The sequence below is a fragment of the Thalassophryne amazonica genome, chromosome 14 (genome assembly GCF_902500255.1).
Source record: "Thalassophryne amazonica chromosome 14, fThaAma1.1, whole genome shotgun sequence".
NCBI lineage: Eukaryota > Metazoa > Chordata > Actinopteri > Batrachoidiformes > Batrachoididae > Thalassophryne > Thalassophryne amazonica.
Window position 1 is genome coordinate 18,220,884 of NC_047116.1, and position 15,356 is coordinate 18,236,239.

At 39.4% G+C, this 15,356-nt stretch overlaps 1 protein-coding gene and 1 long non-coding RNA gene across 2 annotated transcripts in view; one reads left to right on the forward strand and one right to left on the reverse strand.

Moving 5' to 3' along the window:
• tmtops2b (teleost multiple tissue opsin 2b) overlaps positions 1–15,356 on the forward strand; it is a 28,733-nt gene that overhangs the window by 9,159 nt on the left and 4,218 nt on the right. The window contains exons 2-3 of the mRNA XM_034186742.1: positions 5,919–6,244; positions 7,204–7,437. Of these exons, the coding sequence (XP_034042633.1) occupies positions 5,919–6,244; positions 7,204–7,437 (560 nt within the window). The remainder of the gene's footprint in view (positions 1–5,918; positions 6,245–7,203; positions 7,438–15,356) is intronic.
• Positions 1,371–14,470, reverse strand: LOC117524924. The gene is made up of 3 exons (XR_004564904.1): positions 13,668–14,470; positions 13,189–13,193; positions 1,371–1,419 (listed from the first exon to the last, which is right to left on the reverse strand). It is a non-coding gene; the product is annotated as an uncharacterized LOC117524924 (long non-coding RNA).

Genomic DNA, 15,356 nt, shown 5'->3' on the forward strand with positions numbered 1-15,356 from the left:
ATGATCCAAACTATTCCTTTTAAAAACCCTGTTAACACAACTAATAATTTGCATCATTTTTTTTTTTTTTTTTACCAAAACTGGAGCAACTTTAACTTTTGACCCCTGTACAAACTGAAATGGACCTTTGTCACCATCCTTGCTGTTTTTACCCCATAACTCCATAATATTCAGTCACACATGGTCCAAACTCTACCTTTTTGGAATCTTTGTGATCAGACAAATTATGTGGTGTAGTTTTCAATATGATTGGAGCATTTTTAAATTTTGACCCCTGTGTAATTCTTCAATTGACCCCTACCTGACTGCCTATTGAAAATATAGGTGGCTAACATGCTTTTACAAAAGAGTAATGTCTAAGGAGAATGCCAAATTTGGTGCTTGTTTCATGATTTGAAAGATTCCTCTGAAAATATTCTGTTATCTGCTTCACTAATGTGTGAATTTGCCGTAAACAGTTTACCAAATCAGATTGTTACGTTTGGTTATGTTCTCTATATTTAAACGTTTTCTGAATTTGCAAGATGTTTTTTGTTGTACCTCTTTTTTTTGCATTTGTAAGTGCTTTCTGTATTTGTTGGTGTTGTTTTAAATCTGAAGTGCTGTTGGTATTTCTCAGTCACCATAGTTTTGGCAAAAAGGGTCAGTAATGGTGCCAAATGCCATAAATTGTGTTGACTTTGTTTAATCAGAAACTGGCTCGATGTGTTTCTGACATCAGGATGTAGGTAAAGGTAGCGTTTGAAATAAAATCCTCTGTTCAGTTTAACATCTTTAATGTTTTTAATCAATATTGAATTTCAGAGTGTGTAAACTTTTTTTCTCAACTCATTTTCCTGAAATTATAAAAGGCTTTCTGTCATTTGGAGCAAAAATGATTCCTTCATCATATATGTTCAGGCATACGTATGGATATGTCATTTCGGTGGGAAAAACAGCCAAAGGTTCTAAAGGATTAATTTCACATTCATGAGTAAAATGTCCAGAAGCTAAAGTAAATATACCAAAATTTTGTCGGCATATTGATGTGTCCTCTCTCAGCAGATGCTTCAAATTCATAGTGTGTATTCAGATATACTGTAGCTCTTATTTTGTTTTCTTGATGATTGAATGTTGCCTGCAGCTGACTTGACAACACAATACAAACCTAAAAGAAACACCAGAACTGCAGTGGTCCTGTGGTGTGTCAATCAATGGCTGATGAACTGGATGCGACATTAATTAATTTGAACCCCACTGAGAAAGCCTTGTTTGCTGTAACACTTTAAAATGAGCATATTTATATTTAGTTGCACCCCAAGCAACAGAAAGAAGGACTGTATGGGTGTGGGGATGGATGGCTGAACACCAAATGCTTCCATATGTTGGCCCTCTGCCATTCATATAAGGATTTTCATAAAAAAAGATGTGAAGGTTCAGCTCCAGTTTGCCAGAAGGCACATGGGTGACTGGAACCAAGATTTAATCTGATTTCTTTTTGGAAATCCTTTGCGGTTCCACTCTAAAATGAAGGTATGAATGGTGGTGCAACTGACACAATTTGGACTTTGCACAGGTTCTGCAGTTACAGCTGTGCAAGCCTCCTTCAGAGTTGACATGGGAGTCTTGGTGGCTTCCCTCACCAGCCTCCTTATTGCACAGTCATAATTTTTGACAACTGCCTACTCCAGACAGATTTGATGGGAAAGTCTGTCCATCCATCCATCCATCCATCCATCCATCCATCCATCCATCCATCCATCCATCCATCCATCCATCCATCCATCCATCCATCCATCCATCCATCCATCCCCTGACTTGTCCAAAGAAAACTGGTCAGAAAAGAGATGATTTGTGTTAACAGTAATCATATTTATTGTGTCCAACTACTTATGGCCTCTGACCATGGAGGGACTTTGTACAAAATGCTAAATGCAATATTTTTGTTCAACCCCTTGAATTAAAGCTACAAGCATATCTTGATTGTTTCATTTCTGCTCTTGTGATGGGGCAGGGAGTCAAAATTACAAAAAGTGTGCAAATGTTCCAATACTGATGGACCCGGCTGTAATAATCATTGCATCCAAAACGATAAGTCTCTGTTCCTCACATATCTGATGACACTTCAGCCGTCTTCTTGCTCTGTTTGCTTTCAGTCAAGATTTCAGCTGCTTCTCATCATTTTGAAGTGAGACCAGGGTCAGGACGCTGTCTCGGCTCTCAGCTTTCTCATTTACCACAGTCTGTTCTTATCTTGGTGGGACAGATGAGGACTTGATTATTTGAAGTTATAAAATTGACATTTGTTCAGGAAATCTTTAGGGAACCAATTTAATCTCTTCCCAATGAAAAGCAAACATGGATGTGAAGCTGCTCTGAGGTTTATTTGTGCTACGGTCATTCATAGGCTGCTCTCGTGGTTTGGCATGGTCTAGAAGTTGGATTGGTGGGTGCATAAGATGTTTGATAGATCCAATCTCAGCACAGAACACATGATTGCATTCTGGACAGTTTCGATCTGAGGATATGTCTATAGTGGGGGGGTTCTGATTTGCGAGCTGCCCTTTTTGATCTGACATGACTGATACAGTTTTGTAGGATTTGGTACCCTGTTTGAGTTTTGCACCCCAGGTATTTTGGTCCTGAGTGAGGTCTTCCCAGTTGTTTGGTTTACGTCAAACAGCTTTGTGGTCTTTGTAGAGTTTTCTCTGAACCTCCAAGACTGTGTGTGCCTGTTTGTAGCTGTTTTATAAGGTACACATTTTTGGTTGATATATGGTGAAAATGGAGGAAAATAAATGCTTTGTTATCATCCTGCCAAGTCCTCATTCTTCAGTTTAAGTTTGGCCTCAGATGTAACCATTTGGTGAGGGTTGGCTTGTGTTGTACTGGCTGGACCAACAGAAACATCTGCCGAAACTAATGTTTTGGCTTGTCTCTGTTGCCACATTGCAACAGTCCAACCTAGAACAACCACTGACTCCAGTGGTGGATCTGGTGGGCAGCGGTTGAGGAGGTTGCACCCCCCGCCCAATGGGCCATTGACCAACGGTGTCATGAAATATGGAAACGATCTTGCATTAACAAAAGCAGATTGATGTTCACTGTTGAATGCAGGATTAGATTTCTTGTATTTAAAATAAACATTACAGTATTTTGTTTTCCAGTTTCCCTTAGAATTTAGAAAACGGTGACAGATTTAAAAAAAAACATTCCCACCCCTGGACTAAAAAAACACTATACCATGAGATTGGATAATTTAAGTTTATAGTATCTATGATTTGTTAGACATCACATTTTTTGGCATCTGCATTATTTCAGTCCACCCATCTGGAAATGGGTACAGGCCTTGGCTGGGGAAGTAACCTGCAATGGACTGGTGGTCAATTGAGGGGGAGTGGTAGAAGAAGAAGAAGAAGAAGAGCCTTTATTGTCATTGTGCATACATACAGCCTTAACACGATGGTATCCTGTGATATGCACCAGCCTGACTGGTTGCAGGGACGATGTAGGACTTACTTAAGTTTGGAGAAGAAGAAGAAGTCGGTTTCAGCATTTTATCCGGATATTCCACTGTTAAAGGAGATTTTTTTAATGAAAGACGTGCGGGCGGATTGCAGCGTCGACTCGCAGCCGCCGCGACGCTCCGCCACAGGAAAAACATCTCTGTTGGAAGCCTTGAGGACAAGTTGGAACATCTCCAGCTGATAAACAATTTCTCATATACTCACTCCACTGAAAGCCATCAAAAGCCGCCTGGATTTTACAAATGGTTATCAACACGGAGGTGTTTTTCCTGTGCCGCCGCGTTGGATTTATTGGATTTATATGGTGAAATATGTACATTGGCTACACATGATAATGTATCCAAAATACCGCAACCGATGTACATATCTAATTCATGTTTTCTGTGTACTTTGCCTACTTTCAGTAATTATTACAAGCAACGTACTGTGTAGCAGCTTGACGCTTGCTCATGGTACACTGTGGCCAAAACAGGAAGTGCCAATTTTTGAATCCACAGTGAAACAGGAAATGTCAAATGACAAACACTTCCTGGATTGACACTTCCTGGATTGAAAGACAAGATCCCATGGAATCTCGCGGGAACTCAGTGGCAAGTTCACACTGAAACAGGAAGTGCCAAATTTTCAGTCAACAGTGAATCAGGAAATGTCAAATGTTGAACACTTCCTGGCATGGGTGGAGCTAGACAGGAGGCCAGGGTTCCACTGGACTCCCCTGAAATCTCATTGGACACAGATGATTAACATGTCACAGCACCACATGTCTGGTTGAAAAGAGCTGCATTTTGAAATCAGTGAGTCACATCAACTGCTAGGTTCCTCCTGTCCCGTAGTTGGTGCTGTGTACCACAAAAAGTTCTAAAGTTCTGGGGGAGCAGCTGAAAGGTTTTAGCCATGCTAAAACCCCTGAAGCATTTACTCAAAAAAAAAAAAGTCTGAAGGACCTAAATGACATGGTGAGATGCTGAAGAGCTTCGCTTGTTCATGTCTGTGACATCTACATATTATAATAACATAGCATTGGTTGAATCCGAACGTTGACAAATCAAAGGTATGAGTCATTCTGTAATGCATCAGATACCGTCGGATATCACCATGGCTCACAACTCCTCCAGGATGAGGAGTCTGTGTACAGATCACATTTTAGGATTTTTGGCAGAGCACCACCACACCTCCATCACTCCCCTTAAAGTCAATAATCTATTTATGAGTACGTGCCCTGCATACATGTTCACACTCATCTCACCATCCTCCTTCCCTTTGGACAACTTTGCTTCCACATCTATCTTTGTTCCTGTCAGTGCTCCTATCATGAGGTCTCCATGGGGGTCTGCTGTGCTTGACAGCGATATCAGATCCTCACTGAGGATCACATGATTCTGCCATGATGATCATTTGTACTTATCGGCAGGGGCGCAGCCAGCGTTTTCAGGCTCTGTGAAAAGATATCACATTGGGCCCCACCAACATGTGCCACATCATCCCTGGAAAAAATAACTATCATGATGCTTTCTTCACTATGCTTCACTGTCTTCACGGTGTAATGTGGCTTGAATGCAGTTTTTGGGGTCACCTGACAAACTATCTGTGGGCCCTAGACCCAAAAAGAACAATCTTGCTTTCATTAGTCCACAAAATGTTGCACCATTTCCTACCATATCTCACTGGATTTCATGATTCAGCAGCATGAAATATACACTAATCTATTGATTCATGATATTGTCACGAAAAGCGCCACATTTTCGTAACGGGAGCACAAATTCATTCTAATACATTCTGTGACAGGTGCATGAAATTAAAAGTGAAGTGGGGGGGGGGGGTCGGGGTGGTTATGGTTAGGAATGGGAGATAGGGTTAGGTTATGGTTAACGTTAGGGTTGGGGGTAGGAGTAGGGTTAGTAATAGTGAGTTAAAAAATATAGACAAACTGGTTTGTACCATTCATGTATATATGTGTGTGTGTGTGTGTGTGTGTGTGTGTGTGTGTGTGTGTGTGTGTGTGTGTGTGTGTGCCAACCCTGACTGACTGAAATAAATAAATATAAATTGCAAGTCAATGAGAGACAAATATAGCATTGCAAATATTGTAAAAGTGAACTTTGACCAAAGGTGTCCACTGGATTTCACCAAAAACCTTCACTGTGTTTGGAGTTGTGCTGTTAAGAAACAAGCCAGGATGAAAACATTACCCACACGGAAAAGGTTATTTCAAGTTCTATCAAGCAAAACATTTTATTTGGAGCTGCATCATGACAAGTCCTATGTGTTATTATATAAATAAGAGATTGGATGTACGCAGTGATGAATTGCTCGTTGGTTATATGTGCAGTGGCAGACAGATCTACGCTATGACTTTTATTGTCTCAAGCACTGTTACTTTTCCTTCAACTTAATTTTTTTTTTTTTTTTTAGGTATTGTCTCGCTGATCTCTCTGGTAATCCTCTCCTACGACCGCTACAGCACGCTAACTGTTTACAACAAAGGAGGGCCGGATTACCGTAAACCCCTGCTAGCTGTTGGTGGGTCTTGGCTTTACGCCTTGTTCTGGACAGTGCCCCCCCTGTTGGGCTGGAGTAGTTATGGCATAGAGGGGGCAGGAACAAGCTGCTCAGTGTCTTGGAAGACTCGGACCTCCCAATCCCATGCCTACATCATCTGCCTGTTCATCTTCTGCCTGGGTTTGCCTGTGCTGGTTATGATCTACTGCTATGGCAGGCTGCTGTGGGCCGTCAAACAGGTAGAGACGGCAAACATCTTTGACTTTGTGTTTTCAATAATATTACACTGAAACAATACTTTGAGCATCTCTAGTTTCATAGTTTGAAGACAGGTGGTACTTTCTGAAAAGTAAGATGGACACCGAACTGTTCATAACAATAGCCACAGACATCTCCATCATCTCTGTTGCTGGACCTCCCTCCTACACACACACACAAAAAAAATTGAGACCACAATGCCAAATCATACCACAAGTCACCTCAAGGTCTCTTGTCTCAAAAAGGAGTGGGCAACTGTGTGCCATGAAGGGCCAAGACGGTGGTTTTCCTTCCAACCAATCGACTCAGCAGGTGGTTTTACCCCTGAGCTCCTCTCCATGAGTGAAAGCCCTGATCATCTGCTGAGGTGATCGGTAGCAGTAAAAACATGCACCATCTTGCTCCTTCATACAACCCCTTGGACTCAAGATATTACCCACCCCGTGAGCAGCACACTGGTGACAGTGGTAAGATAAAACTTCCTCAGCTGAGTTTTTCTTTCAATGTGCAAGAAGAAACAACAAGCTGACCAGACTCATAGGGGTGACCATCTGCTGTTGACATACTACTTCTTTCAGCTACTCTCGTTTGGGGTCCCAACAGCAGATCAATCATTTCCATTTCACCCTGTCTTCTGTATTTTCCTCTGTCACACCATCCACCTGCATGTCCTCCCTCAGCACATCCATAAACCTCCACCTGCCTGGTGGCTCCATCCTCATCATCCTTCTCCCTATATACCTTGGGTCCCTCTTGTCACTCCCAAAGAGAATTGCAACATCTTCAGTTTCTCATCAGCGCAAGCTTCAAGACCTGAACTAAATGTTCAAGTGCCCCATGTAGAACATTGCTGTATTATTTCTTATTTTCTGGCTCCCAAAACTATTGTCAGCTCAGTATGTCAGCACTAAATATAACTGGCACTGACTCTCACCCACAGGTTGGTAAAATCCGTAAGACTGCAGCCCGGAAAAGAGAGTACCACATACTGTTCATGGTTCTGACCACGGCTGCCTGCTACCTGCTGTGCTGGCTGCCCTACGGTGTTGTTGCCATGATGGCAACATTTGGGCCGCCTGATATCGTTAGCCCTGTGGCTAGCGTGGTACCCTCACTCTTGGCCAAGTTCAGCACGGTCATCAACCCCATCATATATATATTTATGAATAAACAGGTGAGTAAGAAGCTTGTGTGTGTTTTTGTTGCTGTGTGTTTCTGAAATGTGAATCGATGACCAGTTTTAAAAAATATAGTGAAAGAAAATTTAATCAGGGCTAAAATTCAACAATGACTTCCAGTCATTTTTAGGAAAAGTTTTTTTTTTTCCTTTTGATCAAATTGAAACTTAAAACCAAAATCTGTTCTCATGACTCAGATGCTCCTGAGATACAGCAAGCTCTAATTTTATGGACTCAAAAGTCAAAATAAGTATTAGGTCTTTTTCACCAAAAAAATATTCCAGTGGATCAAATACAATGGGGGGTCAAGAAGCTAAAGATCTGGGCCAGTATGCACAAAGCAGTTATTCTAAGAAAAGTCTTAGAATTCCTCACATTCTTAGACATTTCTTGGAATTTTCCCCTGGTAAGATGAAAGTTGTCCGCAAAGCACCTTAGGCCTTAATAGAGCTCCAAAGGTGCCAAACTTGTAAGAGTAGTGAGGAGAACTTTTAAGAAGCCTAAGAGTGTCTTAAGCAGACAAGCTGGTGGAAAATACAGCGAGGAAGCAGAGATATTCTCCGTATGTAGGATGACAGTGAGTCAGTCACACAAGACCGGCTTGATCTACGTAATTATTTTATGTTAATGTACTGTCCTAATGTATTTATAAATTGCTTAGGTTCTTGTTATCATATTCACACATTAATATATTGTTATTTTTGATTATTCTTATCAGTATTATTGATATTTTATTTTATGACTACTTCTATTTTGTCATTTGATTTTAAATGGACAACAATGGAAATAAGTGTTTTCACTTTCTTGTGTCATGCATGCAATTTTAACATATTTATAATTATATTATGTACTTAGATTGTTATTAATAAACTCACACATCCATGCACACTTTAAATATGTAGACAATTGACATGTGAATGAGATATGTTCAAACATCAAGCTGTTTAACAATTCATTTTGTAGTGAGCTGCGTGAAATAATGAAAAACAAGCAAGCTTTTGTCTTTTTGGCACTGTGCCACTAGGAGGCGCTCGCATTTTCAGATAAAACAACACAGGGACGGCATCAAACATGATACACTTTTCACTTATGGTGATAACACGGTGACACTTAACTCACTAAACCAAGTGAACTACAAAAACACTATAAATCAGTAACACTAACAACACTGTTAAACTATCATGGACCACAATAACAACATTTAAAACTCAAAAACCCAGAACTCCCATAATGCATTGCAGCACAAGAATTTACAGGTTTAGCGACTTGCCCAGTGATCACTCCAAATGAATTATGCTAAGTATCAACATCATGACATTAAATTATTTTCACAATTAAGCATTTCTTAATGCAGTTGTATGATCGGTTGATTTTACTGTTCAGTCACATGTAGGAGTGCAGAGTGCATTTATTTTTTTTATTACCCTTTCCCTTTCTGTGACAAGCAATCACAGCTCTTAGCTCACAGCCATGTCATGCCTAGCAACAGAGTCAACCCTGCCTCCTCATTAAGACAGGAGTTTCTGTCAACTCCTTGCCCAGAGTTGCTGTCAGACACCTCTTGGGTCTCTCTTATAGGCTGGGAGTCCTTGCCAGGAAATTTTAGGATACGTTAGGAGCTCTTCCAGAGGACTTTGAGATGTTTCGTGCATATGGGCCCTGTTCGCTACCTTCATTGAGTGCCAAGGCCTGATTAGTGGTTGAATTCTTGCTTTTGGCATTTAACCATAGTAACACTTCAGTTTTGATAGTGTTTAGTTAATACTAATGTGAATGTGTACAATAAAAAAAATCAAAGATTCAAAACACAATATGTTTTACATCTGTTTTTTTCTGAGCAGAATCTGTATTTTAAGACAAGATTTGGTGGAAAATAACTCTGAGCGTATCTCAACTTGAGAGCTCTGATATGTACAGTACATGGCACATATTTACCTGCTCTCGCTAGAAGCAGGGACATGACATCAGATTCATTTAAATCACAGAGAGCTGGCTGATATGATGGAGAGGAGAAATGTAGACATATTGTGTGTGCAAGAGACCAAGTGGAAGGAGAGCAGGAGCACAGGTGGTGGGTTCAAGTTGCTGCATCATGGTATGAATAGGAAGAGAAATGGTGTTGGGGTCATTTTAAAGAAAGAGTAAGTTAAGAGTCTGTTGGAGGTCAGGGGATTGGCACATGACTGGTTAGCAACCTACTTACACAATAGGTTTCAGTGTGTCCATATTGGTGGGACAAATTCTGAATTCATGAAGATTACTTGTGGGGTGCCCCAGGGTTCAGTTCTTGGGCCGTTGTTGTTTCATTTATATATTAATGACATATGTTTGGTTTCCAAGTTCGTCAAATGCATTTTATTTGCTAATGATATGGCACTATTTTGTAGCAGGGATCATTTGGGACAGATCTTGGACATGATTATAGAAATTACAGAAATTTAAACAATGGTTTGATTCAAACAACTTATCGCTCCACTTTGGTAAAACAAAGTGTATCATATTTGGAAACAAGTCCAAGAATTTCAGCACAAATTTATCAATAAATGATATTGAAATTGTAACTGATATTAAATTTCTTGGTGTTGTTATTGATGATAAATTGAGCTGGAAAACATTATGTTAAAGCCATTGCAATTTTGCATAAAGCACAAGATTTCATCTCCCAACATTCATCAACTATTTTATATCAGTCATTGCTCGTTCCATATATGACCTATTGTAGTGAGGTTTGGGGAAATACATATAAAACCAATACTAATCCAATATTTTTGTTGCAAAAGAAAGCTATAAAAATTATCTGTAACAAATCATATTGTGAGCCAACAAATCCATAATTTACATATTTTAAAATTCTGGGACTTGGTTGATTGCATCACAATACAAATTATATATAAAGTGAAAAATAAACTTTTGCCACAACATGTCCAGGATTTGTTTAAACCGAGGGACTCCAGTTACAATTTGAGAAGAATTTTATTTTTGCAAAAGGTCAGTGTTTCTGTTAAAGGTGTTAACATCTGGAATACTTGTCCTGACAATATTAAATAATTTGCTACATTAGCTGGCCTTAAAAGGCTTTACAAGAATAATAAAATTGCTTTTTATAGTTTGAAGACTTAGGTTTATCGATTTTATTGTTTTCAGGCTTGTGTTTTGTGCATCAATGTTTGTTTGGCTGTGTTTTGAAATTTTAGTTCATCGATTAATTTTGCACACTTTTTTGGTATTTATCATGTATGTGTATATATATATATATATATATATATATATATATGTGTGTGTGTGTGTGTGTCTGTGTTTATGTGTGCATGTATGTACTGTACATATGTGTGTATACATTTCTTATTTTTATAGTAGTAGTAAGGGGTGGGTATTTATAACCTTTGCTTCTGTCCACATCCTTTTGGTCACATTGAGTCATTTTGTTATGAGATTTTGTTATTGTTGTTTTGTGTGGTGAATAAATAAATTCATTCATTTAGGTTAAGTGAGTGTCTGACAGAGTGATGAGTGTGAAGTTGGAAATTGAAGGAATGATGATGAATATCATCAGTGCATATGCCCCACAGGTAGGTTGCGAGACGAAGGAGAAAGATGATTTCTGTTGGAGTGAGTTAGATGAGGTGATGGAGAGTGTACCCAGACATGACAGAGTGATGATAGCAGCAGACCTCAACGGGCATGTTGGTGAAGGGAACAGAGGTGATGAGGAAGTAATCGGTGATGAGGAAGTAATCGGTAAATATGGTATTAAGGACAGGAATGTGGAAGGGCGGATGGTGGTTGATTTTGCAAAAAGGATGGAAATGGCTGTGGTGAACACCTACTTTAACAAATAGGGAGAAGCACAGGGTGACATAAGAGTGGAGGACGGTGCACCCAGGTGGACTACATTCTTTGTAGGAGATGCAACCTAAAAGAAATTGGAGACTGTAAGGTGGTGGCAGGAGAGAGTGTAGCAAGACTGCATAGGCTGGTGGTTTGTAGGATGACTAGAGGTGAAGAAGACGAGAGTGAGAACAAGAAGAAGGCGACTTGTAATGTTTTATAAAATCCGTGACAACCTTGAGAGGCAAACATTGGCCCAGAACATGCAGATTCATTCTCCACGCAAGGACCGGATTATCCAAAAAACATTCAAACACAGTGTTCTGAATGAATAATAAAGACAATGTGACATTTACAACAGCTTTATTTACATTGTAAAAAAGACAAATTACAACAGCTGAAATCATACAAATGTTCTATTCAAATAGTCAAGTGTAATAAAAACAATTCACTGATAAATCAATGTTTAAAAACCACCCCTAAGGCTGTTAGGAGTGAAAGAACCATCACTCTTTTTAAAAAAATCATTCATGGTTTTCATCTACTTTTGTTTTCCAGGATTAAAATGGAATTGTACATGTCAAAACCTGTTTTTTTTCTGAGGCAATTTCACAGAAGTGTAAATGAGTCATTAGAATCAGACCTCAAGCATAATAAGGATTGAAAAAAGTGTGTGCACATGGGGGGGGGGGGGGGGTCTAAATCTCGTAACACTAATAGGACAGACACTTCTTCTAAACTTAACACTAAAAACAGAACGCGCTTGAAGAAGCATTACAATTTCTGTCCAATCCCACCAGAAAGAAGCGATAACACCTTATTCCCGAATTTACTCTAAAACAGATGTCGTCATGCTTTTTACCCACCAGGCCAAAACAAGAGTAAAAACTGGATTTTGGCACTATATTAAGGTGTGACTGATGTTGCCAGAAGGCATTGCATTTAATCAAGTGCTCCAAGTGAACACAAGCTGCACTGCAGCTAGATATAATTTCCCCGTCCACAGGCATGCATTCATATCTGCACAACACCAGTTTAAAAAAAAAATTTAAATTACAGCACAACTGTCTTACACATTAACGACGATGGTGTCTACAGCACAGTACAGCACAGACAGTCTCTTAGCCCTGATCCATAGTTGCATGCACTGTGCACCGGAAATGAATCAAAAGGTATTAGAAATACACATGTACAATAAACTCAGATTTCTGCACCTTCAGTGTGTTACAATCACAAGCAATAACAACAGTTCATCAGAAAATCAGAACCAGCAGAAGAAAAAAATGAATTCATGATTCCACACCAATGTCAAAACTGCTCAAGAAAATATTTTGACATTTCGACTACAGGGCAGTTTTCTCCCATCATCAACTGATCAGGTGACAATCTACCACACAGATAGTCCTCTTGGCTGCGCTTCACATCTGTTTTTGTGTATAGATAGAACTGTTAGCACACCACGGAACCAGTTCAGTTATTGCATGTTGGGCAGATGGTTCATCCTTTGATCAGTTAAATAAATGTATTGTTTGTTACAGGGTAAAGGTGAGAACTGTTTCTATTAAAGGGGGACTCCATGGTTTTCAACTTTGATGTTTTTGGGTACAGCTTTTCACTTGAGACAAATGCAGTGGCAATCAGTCCAGTATTGAGTTAGAACACTAACACTTGTCAGGGGTTAAACGGCTATATAATGCAAGTCTATCAGGCAAACTAAAAACCTCACAGTAAACCACTTCTTCTTGCCATTTAATAGCCAAAAATGTCGTTAAAAGTGTCTGGGAGAATGGAGAGGATCCCCACAGAGGTGAACACGTACATGTTTACCCAAGTAATTGTAAAGAGAATTTTAAAATGACTAGTTATATGGGCAGTAACTTACCTTAGCCTTCTTCCTATTTGGCAACTCCTCTCTCCACAAAATCTGTATATGGTGATTGTCAATGAGGAGCTCACTACTTTTAAGTGTAAGAACAAGCCTCATTGACAATTGATTTGTATGAACTTAGTGGAGAGAGGTGATGGCAAATGGGAAAAAGGCTAAGTTAAGTTACTGCATCTATAATCAGTTGTTTTAAAAAGTTTGTAAAATATGTACATACATATGTGTCCTCTTCATTGCTGCCAGACACTTCCAATGATATTTCCATCAATTCAGAATACGCACAAATCAGTACATTGTGAGGTTATGAATTTGTCCATAGGCTTACATTGTATAGCTGTTTAGCCTGTAACCATGTTGTAACTCAGTACTGGACGGATTATCACCATTTGTATCCTGTGTAAAAATGTTTACTCAAAAACGTCCAAAAAGTAAAGCTTAGTTTGAAAGATTTCAGAATCCCCCTTTATAAAAACACTAGATTGATGTTGTCTAATTGATATGATTGTTCAGAACTAGAAATGAAGATAACAAGCCAAAGCAAAACTCCAAATTAATGCCATTTTAGCAGCTTTACTGACCAGATTGAAACCATTTCTATTCAACATAATATTTACCTCATTTTTTTGTTTATATACATGACTGAAACATTCACCGTCTTGCGCCAAAACCAGTATTTTCTGATAGATTTAGATTTTATCATCGGGACCCAAACTACAGTACAACCACCACCACCACAAAAACAAAATAAATAAAAATAATAATAATAAAAAAAAACTTCCTAGAATACTCACAGCACATCTGTCATCTTATAAATATATGGGGAAAAAACAAAGCTGGACACAATGTAAAGCTGCAGACTATTGGATCAAATTCCTCCACTGTTACTCTCCAGTCTGCTGCATTACAGAGCAATATAACAGGATTCAGAAAATATGTTAAAAAACGTGGTAGGAAATGAGCATCCTGCTGTTATATGATGAAGAAAATAACATGCAATGAGGTGTTCATGTGCAGACTATTCTGTAAGTGATGAACACCAGGCCCTGGGATTTGGTGAGTACATGCAGTAGTAAAATTACATTCGATGATACATGAAGTGGTGAATGATTGAGGCTCCATTAATACAATTAACACTACTTCAGTGGCTATATATGTAATTTCTTCACATCTCTCAGAACTCCATGGTACTGTAGTCCTGCCACAGTACAGACGGCATGTACGTGAAGGCAACTCAAGGAAAGAGTTCAATCACTAGGCACAGCTGTTCCACGTTGGCCCTAGTTACTTAAATGTGATTATGTCCTCAGAAAACACAAGGTAAAAATTTAAAGAGGAACTATACACTGACGCTGGAAATCCGGCTTGTGCTGCATTCACTGCTGCGACTCTCTGTGTGACATTTGTCTCAGGTGAGCTGAGCCGACGTGACTCGATAACTCTGGGGTTTTCAGCATTCCTAAAATTCCATGACGAAACCAAAATGCCCCAATATCAGGTCAGGGAGAATTGTATTCTACAAACACTGGCCAAACAGTACAGTAACAAGCAGATTTTTTTTTCAAACGCTCTTAATTTTTTCTGTCGTGTCATACTGTGTGATGCTGACTTAATCTAAACATCTAAAAAGTAACACCCTTTGGCTACTCCCTTGTTGTCACTTGGGATCACCACAGCAGATCCAAGGTGGATCTGCATGTTGATTTGGCACAGGTTTTACACCGGATGCCCTTCCTGACGCAACTCCACATTACATGGACAAATGTGGCAGGGGTGGGGTTTGAACCAGGAACCTTCCGTACTGAAACCAAGCGCACTAACCACTTGACGACCACCCCTGCCATGATTCCGTCTTAATCTAATTTGCTTCAATCCCCGCTACTCCATACATAACTAACCTTGCTCACTAGAGTTGAGAGTACGACGTATCTCTAATGACTTGGTCAATCACATCCATAACTGATCTATAATCTATCTATAACTGTTTAACTTAATCAATATTAGTAGCTCCATTGCACGGCTGTGCAAGTCAATTCCAGTTCGTATGTGTAGGATTTTGTGTGGGTTGTACTTTGTTGTGCTTTAAACAATCACAAACCACCATTTTATGTAAATTTTTAACTTTAAAATAATCTGTAATTGATCCAAATGTTGCAGTTGAACTACTGGACACAGCACTGGCAGGATGGTCATGCTAGCATTTTG